The sequence below is a fragment of the Oryctolagus cuniculus genome, chromosome 2 (genome assembly GCF_964237555.1).
Source record: "Oryctolagus cuniculus chromosome 2, mOryCun1.1, whole genome shotgun sequence".
Classification (NCBI taxonomy): Eukaryota; Metazoa; Chordata; class Mammalia; order Lagomorpha; family Leporidae; genus Oryctolagus; species Oryctolagus cuniculus.
The window spans coordinates 42,530,635-42,553,708 of NC_091433.1; the positions used below are offsets into that span (position 1 = coordinate 42,530,635).

Genomic DNA, 23,074 nt, shown 5'->3' on the forward strand with positions numbered 1-23,074 from the left:
ACAGTTTTACAAGGGACCAATAACAGGTAAGAAAATAGAAGGTCTTCAAAAAGTTCACGAAAATTGGATTTTATTGGTCAGATGTTGTGGCACAGTGGATTAAGCTGCCACTTGGGACGCCTTCATCTCCTACCAGAATGTCTGGTTCAAGTCTTGCCTCCATCTTCCAATCATGCAAAGCATCTGGGAGACAGTAAATGATGACTCAAGTACTTGAGTCCTTGTCACTCACTTGGGAGACCCAGATGGAGTTCTGGTTCCTGATTTCAGCCTGGCCCAGCCCTGGCTGTTGCACTGTTGCAGGCATTTCTGGAGTAAACCAATAGATGGAAGATTCTCTCTCTCTCTCTCTCTCTCTCTCTCTCTCTCTCTCTCTGTGTGTGTGTGTGTGTGTGTGTGTGTCTGTATCTCCCTTTATCTCTGTCACTATGCCTTTCAAATAAATAAAAATGAATAAACATTTTAAATGCATTTTATGAAAGCACTATGCATTCATTTAAAATTTTTGCATCAAAATAAATTTATCTTTTAGTATCTTTAACCCAGGAACATTTTGAAGTCCCTTTGCATTAGTTTGCAATGTAAACTAAGTGCATCTGCCTTTCAGATGCTACTAAAAATATTGTATATGTGGGAAATTGTTTTTTCTTTGTAAGGAGTAGCTTAGTGGAAAACACAGTTTCTCTTTTTACAAATGTGCTTCAGGCAATTCTCTTACTCCTGTAGTGGAGAAGCATGAATTGTGAGGAGTGTACTCTTACAAGTTAGAGTATTTTTGGTAATAAGGACTTTCTTTCCTAAGGACTTTCTATACCCACATGTCCTTAATCCTTGTCCCCCTTCAAGAGAAGACTGACTAAGGGTACTGACCTCTGGTGAAATTGAGAGCCCAGAGAAAAAGGAAAGGGCTAGCCACCTGATTTCCTTTAATTGAGTTAATTTGTCACCAAATTTAGAGACTACGAGGTTTGGGTATATTCCAACGGAAGCTATTTTATTTCTTTACTTGTTAAGCTTCACTGACCAAGAGGAACCTCAGGCCCCCAGAAGTAAATAAAAGACTTGCTCCACCATCCTTGATCATACATCACTCTACTGAGCACTCAACCATGAGACTCTATTCCCTTATTTCTGTTCTCCTCCTGTTTGTGACTATAATACCAAAAGGTAAGATGGTGAGTGATTGTAGAGGTAGGTTTCTTAAAGGGCCTACTAGGATGCTCAGTAATACTTCGGTCCCTGTAACTCAGATCCTCATGCATGGCCTTGAGGATTCAGAAGTCTGACAATGATCTGCTTTATTTAAAAAGATTTTAATTTGTCATATTTTATTTGAAAGGCAGAGAGACAGAGGTAGACAGAGATCTTCCATCCACTGGTTCACTCCCTGAATGCCCGTAAGAGCTGAAGCTGGGCCAGATGAAAGCTTGGAGCCCGGAACTCAATATGGGTCTTCCATGAAGGTGGCAGGGACCCAACTAACAGCCATCATCTACTGTCTTGCAGGGAGTGAATTAGCATGAAGCTGGAATTGGAGGTAGAACCAGGACTTGAGCCCAGGCAATCCAATATGGGATATGGACATCACAAGTGACAGCTACTTTGCCAAATACCCATTTCAATCATCTCTTTAGACTAATAAGGTCAGAATTGAGAAGCAGTACAAGGAATTCCAACGTATAAAGGGATCCAAAAGCTCCATGATTAGAAAATGGGGCTCAAATAGAGAGAGGTCTAGAAGCTTTGGCATGCAAACTACCATTTATAGTGTATAAAGCAAATAGCTATCATCACCAGGGGCCTGCTCTCCAAGAAGCGGAATGATGATGACACTTGGTTAGGGAATGAAAGCAATGCAGAGTTGATTAGTGATGAATATTTGTGAAGGATAGAAGTTAAGCACGTAAGACAATGCATATAAGAAAATATTACATCCAGTTATAAAAGACCGATGGAATTTTGGTAGCAGGGAAATTTGAAAAAGGTTTTACACAGTGGAATGAAGTTCTAACGGCAAAATGTTCAGTGTGAAGCAAATCAGGCATAAAGCATTTCAGGAATCCGAGCTGCCTCTGTAGAAGGACCCATGATTCAGAAGCTTGAACATTAAAATGTAGAACTGAAGTGAAGAGGGAATAGTGTCACCCAGATCCAGGCAAGAACTGTTAATGGCAGGATGTTCCTTTCCCTCAACAAATGTCTGGTTATTGAACAGAGAGGTCTTCCTTGGTTCATCTTGCAGACTCTATTAAATATAATCAAAGGTATTTACTTGTTTGCTCTTTGCCTAATTTATGAGCATCTTGGTATCTACCTGAAATAGAGTTGTTTCCTCCCAAAAGAGTTGATGTAATTCTCACTTTATTCTCAGCTTTGGTCAGAAGACACAGCTGTGGTGAGAGATGCTTATAGTAACCACTAAGATAAAAATGATGTCATGTTAATGCTTTAAAATTGGAAGGCACTTTGGTGGTCACATCTTTCATTTTAGATAAGAGAAGCCATGTCCACATGAAGAATGGGATTTTACTATGGCCACGCAAGTAATGGCAACATTGCAGCTAGAATCGCACTAACTTAGTCTGGGTCAGTGTTGTTTTCGGCAATCTATAGATGTGTGTATGCACATCAAAATTGTGACCTTGATTTGTCAGGCTTTTAAAAAAATCTCTTAATTGGATATTGAAGAAACTGAGGAGGTTTTTCTGCCATACATGACAACATGGCTGAACCTAGAGGACATGGTAAGTGAAATAAGCCTGTGACAGGACAGAGATTAGTCATGATTCCACTTACAGGCAGTACCTAAAATATCAAACTCATAGAAGCAGACAGCAGAACAGCGGTTGCCAGTGGTTGGGAGAACTGGGAAGCTGCTGTTCCATGGATACAAAGTTTTAATTACACAAGATAAATAAGATCTAGAGATCAAAAAACTTCAAGAGGGCCAATCTCCTGATATGTTCTTACCACAATAAAAGAAGGAGTGAATAGCAAGAGGCTACTTGGAGTTGGAATCAAAGTGAGGTTCCCTACAAATGTGATAAGAAACCTCCAGAGGCCTGCCTCTGAAGTCACGCCATCTTCCTCCAGAACAGGCGATGTCAGCCCTCTTTTGTTCTTTATGTTAGAAGGATGGATTAAGTGAAAGTCTTACAATCCTGCACAGGATGCAATCAAATGGCTTGGTCTCTTATGAACGGAGAATATTAATGCCATATGAAAATGTAAAAATCAAAAGCCTTACTTTTGCATGCTGAGGTGATCCTGGACACATTAGGACATGAGATCCAGAACACTCTTTGGGTCAAAGAAAAGCAATTTGTTAGTACTAGCAGGTTAGTTGCTGAGCTGTTCACATGTTTTTAATAATAGCACACTCCTCAAGGTCCTCATTTAGATCCTTGTTGTGACCTATGGGGAAGTCTAGAATCTGTTCATTGTCTAGAATCAATCTGATAATCTTAGAAACTTTTTATGTGCTATATTAACTTTTATTTCATACAATTTATTTTGCAAAAAATTGAGTGACTGCATCATGAAGAGTTCTGATAAAGACCTTTACAAAAATTCTAATCAGGTAAAACAATTGTTTTCATGAAGAAAATTTCTCCACAAAAACTATGTAATATAAAATATTGGTTTATCAACCTAGAGTTAAATAAATTTTAAGTGATCATTAATTGACTATCCATCTTCATATATCCTTGTACTTCTCAAAAAAGAATCCATGGTACCACAGAAAAGATTATAAAAATTTGTTCATGCTTATAAACATATGTGAGTATATATATGTTGTATATATTTATTTGTGTGTGTGTGTGTGTGTACACATGCTGAATGTATGGGCATAAAGAGGTAGCAATAGAAAAACTCTTCAATTGATTAATTAACCCCTAGGGAATTAGATAATTATACATTCTTTTTATGCTGATTTTGGAGAATAACATAATACTTAAATAACCGCAATGAACAGGAGCAAAAGACAGCTTGAACTTTATATTATGTAGAGGAAAGAAGTTTGCTATTATTCTATTTTGTAGTTGACAAAGTTTCAAGAAGAATCTATCCCCATCCAAACTCTACCTCCTACCATACAGAAAATTTGACCAGTAAATGACTCAATGAGTTCTGATGCTGAGAAGTCATTACCCCTTTAGGAATTAAGTGCATGTGACCCCACAGGACCTTTTATTGTATTGTGATTCTGTTTTGTCCCTTCCCCTGCAGAAGTTTCGATTGCACTATGAAGTGAGCATCTAAATTGTATCTTTTTCCAAAAGCAATGATTAAATATGTATCCTTTCTGCCACTGCCTTTTTAAATATAACTATTACACATGGTATAAATTCTGAGATTTCTTAGAAAGCCATTCTCTTCTATTGATTTATATGTCTATCCTTGTGCCAATAAGTCTGAAAATAAATTTCTATGTATCTATTCTTCCTTGTGAACCAGATAATTTAATATTATCTTCTTGATTTGAACTAAAGCCTTGGCATAAAGATATATCCCAGACATTGGTGAAAAAGAGATTATAACCCTTTGGCTTCCTATTCAAAAAAATGCCTCCTTAATTAAGTTGCACATTTAGAAGCACTGAACTGACAGGATGAATTGTCCCTCTCCTTTTGGTTGAAATAAAAGGTATTCCCCAGGTAGAGAGACTGACACTACCCTAGGTCATATGCAGTATAAGAAGGCTTGAACTTCACTGTGTAGTGGGTTATGGGTCTCTGCTCTGCTGGCGAGATTAGCTCTGTTGACTTCAGCTACAGACTAGCACATTCTGCTTCATTCTGCAGAGGATGCCTCCTGCTACTACACTCTGCTTCTTGCTGTCTTTCCCAGTTCTAACAACCCTTGGTTTTAACATTAGAAAACCTGACAATCGTTCCAGACGTTGCCCTAAATGCATCGATATAGTTAGTGGACAAAGACCAACATCTGGCAACAGGTCCGCTGTGTTTCTGAGCCCGAGTCCATGCTCTATGTAAGATCACACGGCTTCCTCGTTGCCTTCCACAGCTGGCTGCTGAAACCTCAGTTCTCTCCCTGAAAGATAGTCATTTTCTCTCCAAGAATAGTCTTGGCAAAACAGAGATAGTGTCACAAGATATTATCCAGCCCCAATATCATGCCATTCTCTTGCTGCACAGAGACTGAGTTATGGACTGTTAGCTCAGTAGCAAATGGAACTGCAGACTGCATGAGGTTGACGCTTCTAACACAGCACCACACAGGTTGCGAGCACTCAGTTCTGAAAGCCTGCACTGGTTTATATGGTTGTGGATATGTTTCTACAGGGTAGAGACACAACAGCGAGAGTCTCAGTTAGGTGCGAAATGACAGTAACAGCAAAAAGATCCAGAGCCACCCCACCAAAAAAAAAAATTTAGTCAAGGAATAGAACTTAGGCAACAGAGCAGCCAATCAGGGTTGGTATATTACAGGAGATTAAATGAAAAAACAGGTAGTAGGTTAATGGGATAGTTTGGAAACTAACTACTGTTGGAAAAAAAAAAGCGCAAGTCTCTGTTAGCTAACACCCACTGCGATCCACGGTGGTGTTGGAAAGGCAAGAGCAAGGAAACTATTGCACTGGAACTCACACGTAGTTATGTGCTCCTCAGGGCCGTGTGAGTTAAGAACACAGACAGACACACTTAGGGAATAACACCTATGGCTCTGAGAGGAATTCTCTTGAGCATCTATATGCAGTGGGCGTTGAACACCATGAAGATGGAATCGAGTTCTGGTAGGCTTTCCGTAGAAGGAGCTGGAGATGAGAACCTGGGTCACAAGATACGGGCGGAGGGAAGCACAGGTCGGGTGGAGGGAGGATGGGTAATTCCCCTGGACAAGCTTCTTAGCGGAGGCACTGTTGGCGTTTGCTCGGACATCTAGAGATGCTGTGCCTTCCCCATGAGATAACAGACAGCTTTCCAGTCGTGGCGACAGCAACAGCCTCACACATTGCCAAATGCTCTGCTCCAGGGGAAGACAGCATCTTTGAAGCCTTTTAGAAATCAGCCTGCTCCCTCCAAGATGTTTATAGTCCCAGATCTTAAGCCCGCATTTTTTAAAAAATATTTATTTATTTATTTGTAAGGCAGAGTTAGAGAGAGAGAGAGAGAGAGAGAGAATCTTCCATCTGCTGGTTAACTCCCCAGATAGCCGCAATGGCCAGAGCTGGGCTGATCCAAAGCCCAGAGCCAGGAGCTTCTTCTGGGTCTCCCACATGGGTGCAGGGGCCCAAGCACTTGGACCACCTTCTACTGCTTTCCCAGGCCATAGCAGAGAGCTGGATTGGAAGTGAGGCAGCCGGGACTTGAACCAACGCCCATATGGGATGCCGGCACTGCAGGCAGTGGCTTTACTCGCTACGCCATGGTGCCAGCTCCTGAAGAACTCTTGAAAGTTTTCGAAGTATCCTTCATACATTATTGCCTTTAAACTTTATAAAAACTAGTGAAATAAGATTTTATTTTCTATATTTTACAGATGAGAAAACCAAACAGGTAACAGTATCTCTCCTATCCCAAAGCTATCTTCTTGGGGCTTAGTGATTTTTAGGGACACCTCCAATAATCTTATCGTGAATTAATGATGTTATTAAATCTCTCTTTGTGCAGGAAACACTGGTGTTATTCCAGGGCAGAAGCAGTGTATTCTTTTGAAAGGGCGGTGCAAAGATGGTGGGTGCACCTCCACAGAAGACACCATTGGCGTTTGCAATGATGAAAAAAGGTGTTGTAGGAAATGGTGGATATTCAATCCCTACCCAACGCCAGTTCCCAAAGGAAAATCTCCCTAGATGGAGGCAGACCATAAACTTCGAACTTCACAACCCATGGACATGTTTTTCAGACTTCTACTAAACCAAACTCATTTTTTCCTCTTGACTGGAAATAAATATCATTCTAATTCCACAGGTACTAATCCTTGGGGCATTTCTTCATGATACACCTGCAAGTCTTTTAGTAACTCAAAGACTAAACAGTAGAAGAATCTCACTCTGTAAAGATAGGGATACAAAATATGAGTATCTAAGAAAAATTCTAGAGTTAAAAATTATAAATTTTTAAATATGTAACAGAAAAAGACTATAGAATGGTGGCAGGTAGTGTTTAACTGTCTGAAGTAGAGTATCAATGCTCTTTCTCATCTGATTTTTAACAAGTGTCATTTTTACTGCTAATGGAGACCTTCTTGGAGGATAAAGGTTAAAATCTACTAAACATGTGGCCTTGCTAGCATTGCACCTGGTTATTTGGCACCTGGATTTGGGCCATAATCCCAAAAGACGATCCCAAAGGCCATAATCCTGAATGCTGAAATTTAAAAAAGATCAAAATCTCTAAAGTGTAAAATTCAGAAAGATTAAAATCACAAAATGTACAATTCTGGAAAAAAATTTTTATAATTATCTATTTACTTTCATTGCATTTAAAGGCAGATAGTCAGAGAAACAGAGGCAGAGAGACAGACAGAGAGATCTTCCATCTATTGGGTCAATTCCCAAATGCTTACAACAATCAGAACAGGGCCAGGCCATAGTCAGGAGCCTGGAACTCATTTAAGTCTCTCATGTGGGTAGCAGAGACCCAGGCATATGAGCCATCATCTGCTGATTCCCAGGGTGCACATTAGCAGGAAGCTGGATTGGAAGTGGTGGAGCCAGGACTTGAACCAGACACTCCAATATAAGATATGGGCATCCCAAGTGGTAACTTAACTGCAGCACTAAGCACGTGCCCCTGAAAAAAAATAATTTTAAAAAAATTAAAAGACATTTGTTCATATGTTAAAAGGGAGATTTATTTGAGAAACATACAAGACCATGACAGAATACTTCATCAGCCACCATACACAGTAAAATAGACAACAAAAACATGTCTTTTTCAAACATAAACACTCAGGTGTACACAGTCATACAGTCACACAGGTATGAGACACACTATATTCATTTAAAAAGTCAAAAAACAAAATGTAAGACAAATATTCATGTTCTGCCTGCTATGTGGGAGCTAAATTTTTTTAATCCAAAAGAATGGAACAAAGAAATAAATGTGTGTATCTGTTTTGCTGCCAATACAGTGTTTCGGTATACTGTGTCAAAGCTTTGTCAAATTGCTAGGAATTATATGCCTCTATAGTCTTAATGATTTCTGACTTTTTAAATTTACTTTCTATGAGTGAAGTTGAACATCGTTCCATTTGATTGTTGTTTATATACCTTGCCTGCTTTCCCTTCTGACCTATAGTCTTTACTTTTTATTTGTTGAACTCTTTAGTTAGTTGAGCATTAAGGCTTTGACTATAATGTAAGTTTAAAATGTTATCTCAAAAATAATAAAATAAAATTTAAACAAAATAAAAATGTAAAAATGCATGCCACTCTTAGTGTGTGTGTGCACCTTTATAAGTGTGGCCATCTGACATACCAGGATAGACAACTTGAGTTTCTGAAAAGATCAATCAAAAGTCATGATGGGTTACCATTGCAAATGCAGTGTCCCCAAAGGCTTAAATATTAAGCAATTTCATCTCTCACAAAGGCAGCTATACAAAAGAACACTTCTTCATTTACTGAGAAAGGTGCAGCATTTTCATGTATATTCACAATGCTCACAAAGTTAATATTGTGATATTTAACTTTCATGGTGTCAAAAATGCATAAAACAAATCAGACCTTTCCAAAAGTTTTTATACAATTTATACTTTCAGTACTCCAAATGAAATGAAGACGAAATACATGCCAAAGCACATTACAAAAAAGCAATACTGATCATTTTATTTAATAGGAAAAATAAAACAGAAACAGAAGTGGAAAGGAAATTTGGCACATGAAAGTACGTTACAAGGTCAGATTGTGGCAACTGCATGGTTGCAGTCCGAGGTGGAGGTTGCTTAGCTGCTTTTTTTTTCTTTAAAGGCAATGTGTTCACACATTGATGTTCACAATTTTTTTTTAACTTTTATTTAATGCATATAAATTTCCAAAGTACGACTTATGGATTACAATGGCTTCCCCCCCATACCGTCCCTCCCACCCACAACCCTCCCCTTTCCCACTCCCTCTCCCCTTCCATTCACATCAAGATTCATTTTCGATTATCTTAATATACAGAAGATCAGCTTAGTATACATTAAGTATGGATTTCAACAGTTTGCTCCCACACAGAAACATAAAGTGAAAAATAATAGATGATTTTTTAAATGATGATGAAATCAGAGCAGACCTATTGTCATGTTTAATCCCAGTGAGAGTCAAGTTGGGAATCGATAATTTCTTTTTTTTTTTTTAACAGAGGATCAGTTTAGTATGCATTAAGTAAGGATTTCAACAGTTTGCACCCCCATAGAAACACAAAGTGAAATATATTGTTTGAGTACTCGTTATAGCATTAAATCTCAATGTACAGCACATTAAGGATAGAGATCCTACATGAGGAGTAAGTGCACAGTGACTCCTGTTGTTGACTTTACAAATTGACACTCCTGTCTATGGCATCAGTAATCTCCCTATGCTCCAGTCATGAGTTTCCAAGGCTATGGAAGCCCTCTGAGTTCTCCGACTCTTATCTTGTTTAGACAAGGTCATAGTCAAAGTGGAGGTTCTCTCCTCCCTTCAGAGAAAGGTACCTCCTTCTTTGATGACCTGTTCTTTCCACTGGGATCTCACTCGCAGAGATCTTTTGCCAGAGTGTCTTGGCTTTCCATGCCTGAAATACTCTCATGAGCTTTTCAGCCAGCTCCGAATGCCTTTAGGGCTGATTCTGAGGCCAGAGTGCTATTTAGGACATCTGCCATTCTACGAGTCTGCTGAGTATCTCACTTCCCATGTTGGATCACTCTCCCCTTTATTTACTCCATCAGTTAGCGTTAGCAGGTACTAGACTTGTCTATGTGCTCCCTTTGACTCCCAGTCCCTTCACCATGACCAACTGTGAACTGAAACTGATCACCTGGAACAGTGAGATGGCATTGGTACATGCCACCTCGATGGGATTGAATTGGAATCCCCTGGTATGCTTCCAACTCCACCACTTGGGGCAAGTCAGCCTGAGCATGTCCCAAATTATACATCTCTTCCCTCTCCCATTCCCACCACCATGTTCAACAGGGATCACATTTCAGTTAATTTTCAACACTTAAGAATAACTGTGCATCAATTACAGATCTAAACCAGTCATATTAAGTAGAACAGATAAAAAAACTACTAAGAGGGATAATGTATTTAGTTGTTCATTAACAGTCAGGGCTATGCTGATCAAGCCACCATTTCCCATAGTGTCCACCTCACTCCAACAGGTTTCCCTCTTGGTGTTCAGTCAGTCGTCACCGATCAGGGAGAACATATGGTATTTGTCCCTTTGGGACTGGCTTATTTCACTCAGCATGATGTGTTCCAGATTCCTCCATTTTGTTGCAAATGACTGGATTTCGTTGTTTCTTACTGTGGTATAGTATTCTAAAGAGTACATATCCCATAATTTCTTTATCCAGTCTATCGTTGATGGGCATTTAGGTTGGTTCCAGGTCTTAGCTATTGTGAATTGAGCTGCAATAAACATTAGGGTGCAGACCTCTTTTTTGTTTGCCAATTTAAATTCCTTTGGGTAAATTCCAAGGAGTGGGATGGCTGGGTCGAACGGTAGGGTTATCTTCAGGTTTCTGAGGAATCTCCAGACTGACTTCCATAGTGGCTTGACCAGTTTGCATTCCCACCAACAGTGGGTTAGTGTCCCTTTTTCCCCACATCCTCGCCAGCATTTGTTGTTGGTAGATTTCTGTATGTGAGCCATTCTAACCGGGGTGAGGTGAAACCTCATTGTGGTTTTGATTTGCATTTTCCTGATTGCTAATGACCTTGAACATTTTTTCATGTGCCTGTTGGCCATTTGGATTTCCTCTTTTGAAAAATGTCTATTGAGGTCCTTGGCCCATCTCTTAAGTGGGTTGTTGGTTTTGTTTTTGTGGAGTTTCTTGATCTCTTTGTAGATTCTGGTTATTAACCCTTTATTTGTTGCATAGTTTGCAAATATTTTTTCCCATTCTGTCGGTTGTCTTTTCACTCTCCTGACTGTTTCTTTTGCAGTACAGAGACTTCTCAATTTGATGCAATCCCAATAGTTGATTTTGGCTTTGACTGCCTGTGCCTCCCGGGTCTTTTCCAGAAATTCTTTGCCTGTGCCAATATCTTGAAGGGTTTCTCCAATGTTCTCTAGTAACTTGATGGTGTCAGGTCGTAGATTTAGGTCTTTAATCCATGTTGAGTGGATTTTTGTGTAAGGTGTAAGGTAGGGGTCTTGCTTCATGCTTCTGCACGTGGAAATCCAATTTTCCCAGCACCATTTATTGAATAGACTGTCCTTGCTCCAGGAATTGGTTTTAGATCCTTGATCAAATATAAGTTGGCTGTAGATGTTTGGGTTGATTTCTGGTGTTTCTATTCTGTTCCATTGGTCTATCCATCTGTTTCTGTACCAGTACCATGCTGTTTTAATTACAACTGCCCTGTAGTATGTCCTGAAATCTGGTATTGTGATGCCTCCGGCTTTGTTTTTGTTGTACAAGATTGCTTTAGCTATTCGAGGTCTCTTGTGCCTCAGTTGACAGGCATTTAGGTTGATTCCATATCTTAGCTATTGTGAATTGAGCTGCAATAAACATGGGGGTACAGATAACTCCTTCATTTGCTGATTTCGTTTCCCTTGGGTATATTCCCAGGAGTGGGATGGCTGGGTCATATGGTAGGTCTGTATTCAGATTTCTGAGGTATCTCCATACTGTCTTCCACAGTAGCTGTACCAGTTTACATTCCCACCAACAGTGGATTAGGGTACCTTTTACCCCACATCTTCACCAGCATTTGTTGTTTGTTGATTTCTGTATGAAAGACATTTTAATGGGGGGGGGGTGAAGTGAAACCCCACAGTGGTTTTGATTTGCATCTTCCTTACAGCTAGTAGTCCTGAGCATTTTTTCATGTGTCTGTTGACCATTTGAATGTTCTCTTTTGAAAAATGCCAATGGTACATTTTAAAACAGTTTTTGTCATTGTTGTATGGTGTGGCATGAACTCCACAAAGAGGGTGATAATCTTTTAGAATGGGCCCAAATGACTTCACAAACAAAATTCGAGTCTTCTTATTTTCTTAAACACAAAGCTTATCAATTAATGAGAAGAGGATGAGTTTCACCGACAGCAGAAGAGACCATCAGAGGGCCATTAAAATAACTCTAATCCAGGGCTGGCACTGTGGTGCAGCAGGTTGGAGCCCCAGCCTGCAGTGCCGGCATACCATATGGGTGCCAGTTTAAGTCCAGGCTGTTCCACTTACAATCCAGCTCTCTGCTATGGCCTGGGAGGGCCATAGAGGATGGCCCAAGTCCTTGGACCCCTGAATCTGTGTGGAAGACTTGAAAGAAGCTCCTGGCTTTGGATCAACTCAGCTCTGACCATTGTGGCCATTTGTGGAGTGGACCAGTGGATGGGAGACCTCTTTCTGTCTCTAGCTCTCTCTGTAACTCTGTCAAATAAATAAAATAAATCTTTAAAAAAAACCTCTAATCCAATTTTCATGGACCTGTTTCTTTAATAATAAATACTCTTTCTAGAACCTTTTAGTACCACTCAAGAACAGTTTACAGTTTGGTCTTAGAATAATACATTAGTTAAATCTTCACCAGGTACACATTGCTAAACATTGCACCTTATACTTTTAAGTAATAAATATTCTCCTATAATAAATATCAACTCTCCTAAAAATTTACAGGCAGAAATGAAAGTTCTGTTTAAATAGATTTTTAAATTAATATATAGAGAACAGATTTTATATATTTCATAGATACAGTTCTAAGATAAGCATACTTCTCTCCCTCCCCATCTTCCTTCCTCAATCTCCCCTCCTTCCTTCCTTTTTTTCTTTAATTTTTTCAAAGAAATACTTTCAATATACTCTAAAATCACAGACTTAATTCACCACTATCCACAAAATTCAACAAATAAAAAGTAGGAAGAAAAATGACCCGTAGGAATATGAGCAAGTGCTGAAAACAACAATCATATCACAAGATATTCATTTCATTCCCCGATATTTTTTGTTTTCTATATTAACTGTGACATATCAGAAAATATATATGATAGCTGTCTTTTTGGGATTGGCTTATTTCACTATACTTAAGTTGCTTCCATTTTGTTGCAAAAGACAGAACTCTATTCTTTTTTATGGCTGAGTAATATTCCATAGTGTATATATACCACATTTTCTTTATCCAGTCATCAATTAATAGACATACCTATCAGTTGATTCCATACCTATCTATTGTGAATTGAGCTGCAATAAATATGGGGGTACAGATCACTCTTTCATATGCTGATTTTTTTCCTTTCGGTAAATTCTCAGCATTGGGATGACTGGGTCATATGGTAGATATATATGCAGATTTCTGAAGTATCTCCATACCGTCACCCTCAGTGGCTTCACCAATTTACATTCAACCAACAGTGGATTAGAGTACCTTTTCCCTCGCATCCTCTCCAGCATTTGTTGTTGCTGATTTCTTTATGAGAACCATTCTAATCGGGGTAAGGTGAAACCTCATTGTGGTTTTGATTTGCATTTCCTTGATGGCAAATGATCCTGAGCATTTTTTTTTCATTTGTCTGTTGACCATTTGAATTTCCTGTCTTGAAAAATGCCTGTTCAAGTCCTTTGCCCATTTCTTGACAAGATTGTTTCTTTTGTCATTGTTTAGCTTTTTGAGCTCTTTATAGATCCTGGATAGTAATCCTTTGTAAGTTGCATAGTTTGCAAATAGTTTCTTCCATTCTGTTGGTTGCCTTTTAACTTTGTTGAGTGTTTCCTTTGCAGTGCAGAAGTTTCTTAGTTTGATGTAATCCTGTTTGTCTATTTTTACCTTTATTGCCTGTGCCTCTGGGGTCTTTTCCAATAAGTCTTTGTCTATGCTAATATCTTACAGAATTTCCCTGATGTTCTCCTCAAGTAATTTGATGGTATCAGGTCGTAGATTTAGATCTTTGATCCATTCTGAGTTGACTTTTCTATAAGGTATAAGGTAGGGCTCTTGCTCTACATGTTTGCATGTGTAGATCCAATTTTCTCAACACCATTTGTTGAAGAGATTGTCCTTTCTCCAGGAATTGATTTTAGCTGATTTGTCAAAGATTAGTTTATTGTATATGCATGGATTAATTTCTGGGGCCTCTATTCTGTTCAGTGATTTATATGTCTATTTTTGTTTCAGTAACAGGCTGTTTTGAATATAACTGCCCTGTGGTATGTCTTGAAATCTGTTATTGCGATGCCTCCACTTTTGTTTTTATTGTTTAATGACTGAAGACATTAGAATCCAATTGAATTACTGCTTGAATTGAAATTTCCTTCTTGTATTAATATCCAAAGTTCTTATCTCCCTAAATAAAAAAACATCATCACCCATTTCTTACTGTTTTAGTTAAATTTCCTTCAATGATTTGAGAAGTGATATTAATGTAATGTCAAGTCTTCTATGATGTCACTTAAAGCTTATTTATTTATTTTTAGTTATTTGAGAGACAGTGACAGACATACAGATAAAAAAAGCACCTTTCACTCCTCAAATGCCAGCAATAGCACAGGCTTAGTCAGAATCTAAAAGCCAAGAACAAAAGCCAGGTCTCCCACACAAATGGCAGGGACCCAACTGTGTGAACCATCAACTACTACCTCCCAAGTTCACATTGTTGGAAATTAGGAGCTCAGCCAGGACTTAAACAGAGGCACTCAAACATGAGATGTATCCATTCCTACTGGCATCTTAACTGCTAGGCCAAATGCCCACCCATGACCCTCAATTTTAATCTCTGAGCAAGAGGAACAAATAGAAAACAAAGATGGAAAAGAAAGTAAAAAACGAAAATCATTCCAGGAAATCTAATATCTAATTCCAATACCTTTTTTTACTAATTTCTATTCTTACAGTGCTCCTTTATGTTGTATAGTATTGGGCCTAGCACTGTGGTGTAGTGGGTAAAGCCATCACTTGACATGTCAGCATCCCATATGGGCACTGGTTCGTGGTCCTGGCTACTCTACTTCCAATCCAGCTTCCTGCAAATGCACCTGGGAAAGCATCAGAAGATGCTTCAAGTGCTTGAGCCCCTGCACCCATGTGGGAGACCAGAAGAAGCTCCAGATTCCTGGCTTTGGCCTGGCGCAGCCCCAGCCATTGCAGCCATTTTAGGGGTGAACCAATGAATGGAAAATCTCTCTCTTCCTCTGTGTGTGTGTGTGTGTTTTTGGTGTGTGTGTAACTCTGTCTTTCAAATAAATGAATAAGTTTATATTGTATTGATTCCATTCAACAAGAAAGTTCAGGGACCAGACAGTAAGATACACAGTAGAGCAACATTTCTCGACGTTAACACTACCAACATTTTTAGAAGAGTAATTTTGCTATGGGGAATTGCTCTGTATATTGTATTACAACTCTATAATGAGAAAATCAACAATGCAAATGCAAATTAAAACAATTGGCAGATCAAGACATCAGCACAGAAGTTTCCAGTATTCAATACTCCCTACAAAAAGCTCAACTAGCAACTGTAACACACAAGAAAAATAAGAGTGGGGCCGCATTGTGGTGTAGCGGGAAAAGCCACTGCCTGCAATGCCAGCATCCCATATGGGCGCCAGTTCATGTCCTGGCTGCTCCACTTCTGATCCAGCTCCCTGCTAAGGGTCTGGGAAAAAGCAGCAGAAGATGGCCCAGGTACTTGGGCCCCTGCACCCACGTGGGAGACCTGTAAGAAGCTCTTGTCTTCTGGCTTTGGCCTAGCCCAGCTCTGGTTGTTGCAGCCATCTGGGGAGTGAACCAGCCAATGGAAGATCTTTGTCCCTCTCTCCCTCTCTCTCTGTAGCTCTCATTTTCAAAATAAATAAATAAATCTTTAAAAAAAGGAAAGACAAATAAGAATCTCCAAATTGTAAACATCACTCTTGTGATCCCCATAATTGAATAAAAACACAGAAAATGGTCTCACTTTGTGTCAACCCACAGGATTTGATTGATGCTGCTTTCAAGGTTTTCAAATGTAAATATTTTACATTACATTTTTGTGTTAGCCCAAGTGTTGTGCCTGAGAGGTCTTCAAAAGGTTTACAAACATGCTTATTAGGAAAAAACTGCATGATTTCAAAAAAATTTACACAAAAATAAACTCACTTGCTTGGGGCAGTCTCATAGCATTTCAATAGCAAAAGCATAAATGCGGAAGAATGCCCAACAATGAAAAAATGCTTACATGTGTTATAGAATATTGCCTAGCAATTAAAATTGCTGTTTTAAGTATATAAAGTGACATGAGAAAATGTTTATGATGAAGTAGTAATTGTAGAACAAAGCTTCAGGTGAATCAGGAGAGTGACAGAGACAGGGAAGTTGAATGGAAACAAGTAGACCAAAATAGTAATGAAGTGGTAAAATAACATCATATTTATATTATATTGATAATCTTTGTTTTCTGATTTTAATAAAAATGGAAAAGTAAAATAGACACAAACTCATATAGGCATTATGTACATTTTTTTATTTTATAGAGAAAGATTACTGGTGATTTAGTGAAAGTGTAGCCAACACAAAGATGAGGGAAGATGTCAAGATCCTGTATGTAAGAGGGGAAGAAAAGTTCAAGTAGAGCATACGGGCTGTTATTTTCCTAAGGAATTGGGAAAAATGCGTGTCTTAGGTAAAAAGCAAACAGAAAACAAGGAAAGTAATCTTGGTTTTTGTTTTGAAAACACAGGGGCTTGAGGAGGTTTACAAACACAAGTAAGGAAACAATGAATTTTGAAAGTGGTAGCAACAGGAGGGAGAGGGAGCGCAGCAAGGACTCCCAAGTTCCCGCTCCTGCTGAGTACATGGAAAGAAGGTAGGCAACGGAGGCTTCGTTTTAGCTCGTTTGTTGAATAACTACCGTCTTCCTGGGGAGCTATGTTCAGTAAACCCCAGGAATTCCTAGGTCAGCTTTACTGTTTGAGGGTGAGCGGACTCCTTTCTCCTTCTGTGACACCGTGTACTTGATTGCCATCTGCCTTTCTTCTCTGTGTTCTTTGAAGAAAGGGCATTTAGCAAAGCACTTTATCTGTCTTTACTGAGACGCTGTGCAGTCTGGGCAGAGGCTACCTTGCAACACTCACCTGGGGTGACCCTGCCTCTCACTCTGCCTTTGATGCCTTTGATTGCCAGCCCGTGGATCACACAGTGTTCTTGTGTGTCCTGGGCAGCACTCCAAGCCTGCCTCCTGGCTCCAACTGTATCAGGCTGGAAAATCAATTTTTATAGAAAATACCAAGGAGTCACCACAAATTCTACCCTTAGTGTGCCATAAAGGATTTCAATTGCTTGTACTCAGATTGTATTGCTTTGCTATGTAAACTGTGTTTACAAAGCATTTTCTTGTGATCAAGAAGCCTAGAAAACACCAAGCTACATGAGAGAAATCAGTGAGCTCTGGATTCACAGTCAGAGATGCTAAAGATTCTGTGTCAGTCTAGTTTCAGTGAATGGAACAGTTGTCAACAACCAGAACACCCTCCACTAACCCTGAGATTCCTCTTTGAGTTCCTAGGGTCCTGGGAGAGCTTTGTGCCCGGGTGCAGCTGCCCCAGCCATGAGAGTGGAAAAGACCTGAACCCAGATCTAGACAAAGTCATTACCAGAGCTTTCACTGCCCTTAGTGGCCCTTCTCTAGGCTAAGCTTTATGAAGTTTGCCTCTTCCAGGGCCCCCAATATTGTCTCCACAGCTGCCATGCATCCCTCATCCCCAGTTCAACCCAAGATTTTTGTTTTTGATATCTCAATAGCCAGTCAAGACCAGCTTAAGTATTATAACTGCATATTCCACTCATGGAAGCCCTAGAGTAGAAGGAGCACCCACAGGAAGCCCTGGCAGAAAGAGAGCTTTCTTCATGGTACCTAACCCAGAAAGAGACCATCTAGAAAGTTGTGAAGATCAAATAATATCAAGAATGTATGTCACAGTTTCTAAAGTTGGTATACTTACCAATGCATTGGTAAACACTCCCTAGTCCTTGTTGCGATGTTTCGTTATGTTCATTTATCTTAGTGTTTAAGGGGTAATTTGTGCCACTTGGTAAGACATGTTCCATTGCCATTGTTTCTTCTATATTGTTTGTCTTCCTAAGTGCCTTGTAGGGTCCCTGAGGCCCTCTCTTGTTTCCTTGTTTCCCCTCATATTGCATATTAGTGGGCTGTGTAAAAAATTTGTGTTCATTGAAGCTTTAAACATGAAAAGTCATTCATCTCATTCAGTTTATTGGGCAGAGAGAGAATTAAACCAAAGCTTCTCTCCATCTCACTAAGCTGAGTGTGGTTTCCAATCTCGTTGCTTAATTATGCTTACATTCTCTGAAATCTTAGCAGAGAGGCCTGCTGTTCAACCTGACGTGTCTCTTCCTATTTCCAGGGAAACAATGAATCTGCTACCTTAACATTTACAGTTCCTCCAGAAACCATAAGACAGTGCTCATTTTAACAGAGTACCCTGACTTCACCCTGGCTGCTCCTTCTGTTTCAGTGCTGTGCATCCTAGTATCTTTGCCCAGCCCTGTCAGCGTTTGATAAATCTTTGAGTGGCTGATAGTCATGCCCATTGCATGCTGTCTCCTGATTTAAAGTCTCATTGAAACACAAAACTGTTCTTGCCACTGAAAGGTTCAATAAGCATACAGCAGGTCACCTCTGGAGGACTAAATATATAAAGAAGTTCTTCTCATCCCAGCTATTGATTCTAACTCACCTCCTCAACTATGAGAGTCTTGCTTTCTGTCCTTGGAGTCCTTGTTCTGTTGTTGGCTGTAGTTCCACCAGGTAAGACAGAAACTTTTCATCCCAGGGTTATAAAACTATAAATGCAAGAGAATACAAGGTCTCCTGAGATTTTGAAAATAAATTAGACAAGGGTAGATTTTACTGTATCATGAAGGTGTTCGGAGGATTGAAGAGTTGATGCCCGGACTATCTCTGAGGCAGATCCCCTTAGTGACAACCTGTAACCTGAGGGTTCTGTTTGATCCAGAGATGGTGGGAGGATGTGCACAGGACACAGGAAATTAGAACTGTAATGGATAGTGAGTGGTGGCTGTAAGAAGGGCTGAGGGTGAAGAAGGGCTGAGGGTGTTGCTCCATCACAACCCTTCCTTCACAGAACACTCTAATTACGGATTTAAACAAGGGTCTGGGTTAAGATTTTCTTTAAAGTTGGATGAAACTTTTATGATTTATTTAATATATGTGACAATTATTTTATTTGTGATTGGAGTTAAGATTTCACCTAAATTTTAATCAAATAATTTACCAACGTTATAGACATATTTATTGAATGATCAATCTAACATTCCTAAACTAAGTTTGAAGTCCATTAATACTGTACAATAAATATTCATCTTTGGATTTACACCTGTCATTTATGTTATTATCTCTTGGCACTTATTTTTTCTGATGCACATACTACCTTAAAGCACATTTTAATGCCTCATATGTCAAGATGTCTCTGACTCTTGCTTTTTTACTTTTATGAAGTTATAATTCACCATAAAACTCACTCTTAAAAAGTTCTCCTCAGTAGTTTCCAGTACATTCATAAAATTGTGCAACTGTCACCACTGTGTAATTTCAGAATATTTTTATAACCTCTAAAAGAATCCCCATATCTATTCCTCTCCTCCTCCCACTTCCTGGACACCACTAATCTGCTTTTTGTCTCTCTGGATTTAATATAAATAAAATCATACAGTATACGATCCTGTGTCCCTGGCTTCATTCCCTAAGTATAATATTTTCAAAGTCAATCCATGCTGCAGCATATGCTAGTTTATCATTTCTTTAAAATGCTGAAAAACTTAATTGTAAGGATAGCCTACATTTATTAATTCATATCATTGTTAAAATATTTAGGTTGTTTCCTGGTTTGGGTCACTATTAATGTTATTATTACTAAGATGATTCTTGTTGCATATGTGAGTATATTTCTACTGAATATATACACAGGACTTAAAGTGTTTGACATGGGATATGTATAGCTTTAATTTTGGGGAATTCTAGACAACAAAAAGAAATAAAAGGAACCCAAATAGGAAAGGTGGAAGTTCAGTTGTCTTTATTTGCAGATGACATGATCTTATGTACAAAAACCCTAAAGACTCCACCAAATGAATATTAGAATTAATGAGTTAATTCAGTAAAGTTTATAGGGTACAAAATCAACATACAAAAATCAGCAGTGTTTCTATACATTAATAATGAGCTATCCAAAATATTAGGAAAATACCATTTACAGTATCTACCAAAAAATACTTAGGAATAAACTAAACCAGGAAGGTGAAAGACCTATGAACTTAAAATTACAAAACATTAATGAGATGAATTGAGATTACACAAATAAATGGAAATATATCCCTTGTTCATGGACTAGAAGAGGATTCTCTTCCAAATTTATGTTGAAAAATTTGAAAACACGCTTGAGGTATTGATTTCCTAGGGAAATATAAATGAGTAAATTTCAATCAAGGAGATTTAAAAGTAGCAATAATTATATAATAAATCAAAAATTTTTATAGAATTACCACCCACAAAAATAGCAGACCAGGGAATTTTACTGATACTTAAGGTGTATATAAATAAAACACAAGCAACGTTATTTTAAAAATTTATTGTGGAATTATCACAATGGCCTTCAGGCAAAAGCCTGAAAAAGAGAACTTAGGAAAAAACTAACAATATCTAACAATATCAAGTACGAATACCAACACTAACAGCATTCCCACTAAACATTGAACAAGTGATGAAACTTGTGTTTATTAAGAAAAGACACCCTAATAAAACAGAGAGAACTTAAATCACTGTAATATAGACATGGTAAGAGTATATTCCTGGAAATCATAGGAAATTGACCAAAACACTATCAGGAGAAAATACAGGTATCAAATAGATTGTAATAAACTGGTTATTTTGGTTTTTGGTTTGCATATGGTTCCTCTTTGCTATCGGCCAACATTTACGTTTTCAGTGTATTTAGGGGCCTGAGAAACAGAAATTACACTCCTCAGGTTTCCTTCCTACGTGACTGCCAATTATATTCTGCAGTTACTGGCAGCAACCAGTAGTTGTGGTAAAAGCATTAATGGTAAGGCGATTCAAGGCTCCAGCAAGTTAAGCTAGGGGACCCTGCCTGGTCACGTCAACGCCTTTTTGGCAGATCCTCAAGTAACAGCAATTGCATCTCAACCAGCATGGCAACAGGGAAGGTCTTGCTGGTTCTAACCCAAAGGCCTACAAAATGTAATAGGCAGAATTAAGGATTTTGGGATCTTTTGCTTCTCCATCGACACTATCTTATCCTGGTTCTCTCCCTTCCAATTCCCACGTTGTAAATTTCTTTTTAATGAAATACTTGGAGCAGCAGCTGTTTACAAACTGGCCACAAATGGTAGCAAAATCAGCAATTATAAAATTAATCTATTGTGTATTAAATAATTTTAACCTGGAAAATCATAATAGAAAAAAATTAACTCACAATAGAAAAATCATATAATAAACAGAATCATTCCTAGAACCTATATGAAGAAAGTAGAATATATAGTACAAAGTCATGAGTAATCGTGAATAAATAACTTGTTAGGAATATTGTTCAAAACAGAAATTCTTTCTCTTTTTTAAAGATTTATTTATTTTACTTGAAAGTCACAGTTAGAGAGAGAAGGAGAGGCAGAGAGAGAGTGAGAGAGAAAGAGAGAGAGAGACAGAGAAAGAGAGAGAGAGGTCTTCCATCCGCTGGTTCACTCCACTCCCCAGTTGGCCACAATGGCCAGAGCTGAACCGATCCGAAGCCAGGAACCTGGAATCCCTTCCAGGTCTCTCACACGGGTTCAGGGGCCCAAGGACTTGGGTCATCTTTTACTGCCTTCCCAGGCCATAGCAGGGAGCTGGATCGGAAGTGGAGCAGCCGGGACTCGAACCAGCACCCATATGGGATGCTGGCACTGCAGGTGGTAGCTTTACCCGCCATGCCACAACACCGGCCCCCAGAAATTCTTTCTAATTGAACCTATAAATTCAAACTCTAATCAAAAGCAAGAAACGATTTTTTTTTATTTTAGCAATAGCAAAATTATTCAATGTATCTTGAAGAATACCCAAGGAAACAGTTGTACATAAATATAATGAAAATAAGCTTGTATTATTATTATCTTCAAATGTCAAAATAATTTAGGGGCAAGTGTTTGATGCAGCAGTTAAAATGCCACTTGGTACATCCATATCCAATATCAGAGTACCTGGGTTCAAGTTCAGTCTCTGCTTCTGATTCCAGCTTCCTGTTAATGCACATTCTGAGAGGCACTGAGTGATTTTTCAAGTACTTAGATCCCTGTCATCCACATGGGAGACTCAGATTGAGTTCCAGGCTCTTGGCTTTGACCTGACCCAGTCCCAGCTATTGTGGGCACTGAGGGAGTGAACCAACTGAGCTGATGTAAGACTTCTCTCTCTCACTCCCCCACACATCACTCTAAAAAATCTAATCTCCATAAAATATTTTATAGCTAATAAGTTCAGTAAAGTTATAGGATACAGAGTCAGCATACAGATACCTGTTGCAATTCTATACATTAACAACAAGCCGCCAGGAAACAGATTAAGAAAATAATCCCATTTCCTATAGTAAAAAGAATAAAATACTTTAAACTTAATCAAGGATGTGAAAGAACATACACTAAAAAGTACACACACTTATGAAAGACATTAAGGGGCCGGCACTGCGGCTCACTAGGCTAATCCTCCGCCTGCGGCGCCGGCACACCGGGTTCTAGTCCCGGTCGGGGCGCCGGATTCTGTCCTGGTTGCCCTTCTTCCAGGCCAGCTCTCTGCTGTGGCCAGGGAGTGCAGTGGAGGATGGCCCAAGTGCTTGGGCCCTGCACCCCATGGGAGACCAGGAGAAGCACCTGGCTTCTGGCTTCGGATCAGCGTGGTGGGCCGGCCGCA

At 39.1% G+C, this 23,074-nt stretch overlaps 1 protein-coding gene across 1 annotated transcript; it reads left to right on the forward strand.

The window, feature by feature from the left end:
* Positions 1-1,109: 1,109 nt before the first annotated feature.
* DEFB130B (defensin beta 130B) lies at positions 1,110-6,834 on the forward strand. Its single transcript, XM_017340964.2, has 2 exons — positions 1,110-1,167; positions 6,636-6,834. The coding sequence occupies exons 1-2, from the start codon at positions 1,110-1,112 to the stop codon at positions 6,815-6,817; spliced, it is 240 nt and encodes a 79-aa protein (XP_017196453.1). The 3' UTR covers positions 6,818-6,834.
* Positions 6,835-23,074: the final 16,240 nt, after the last annotated feature.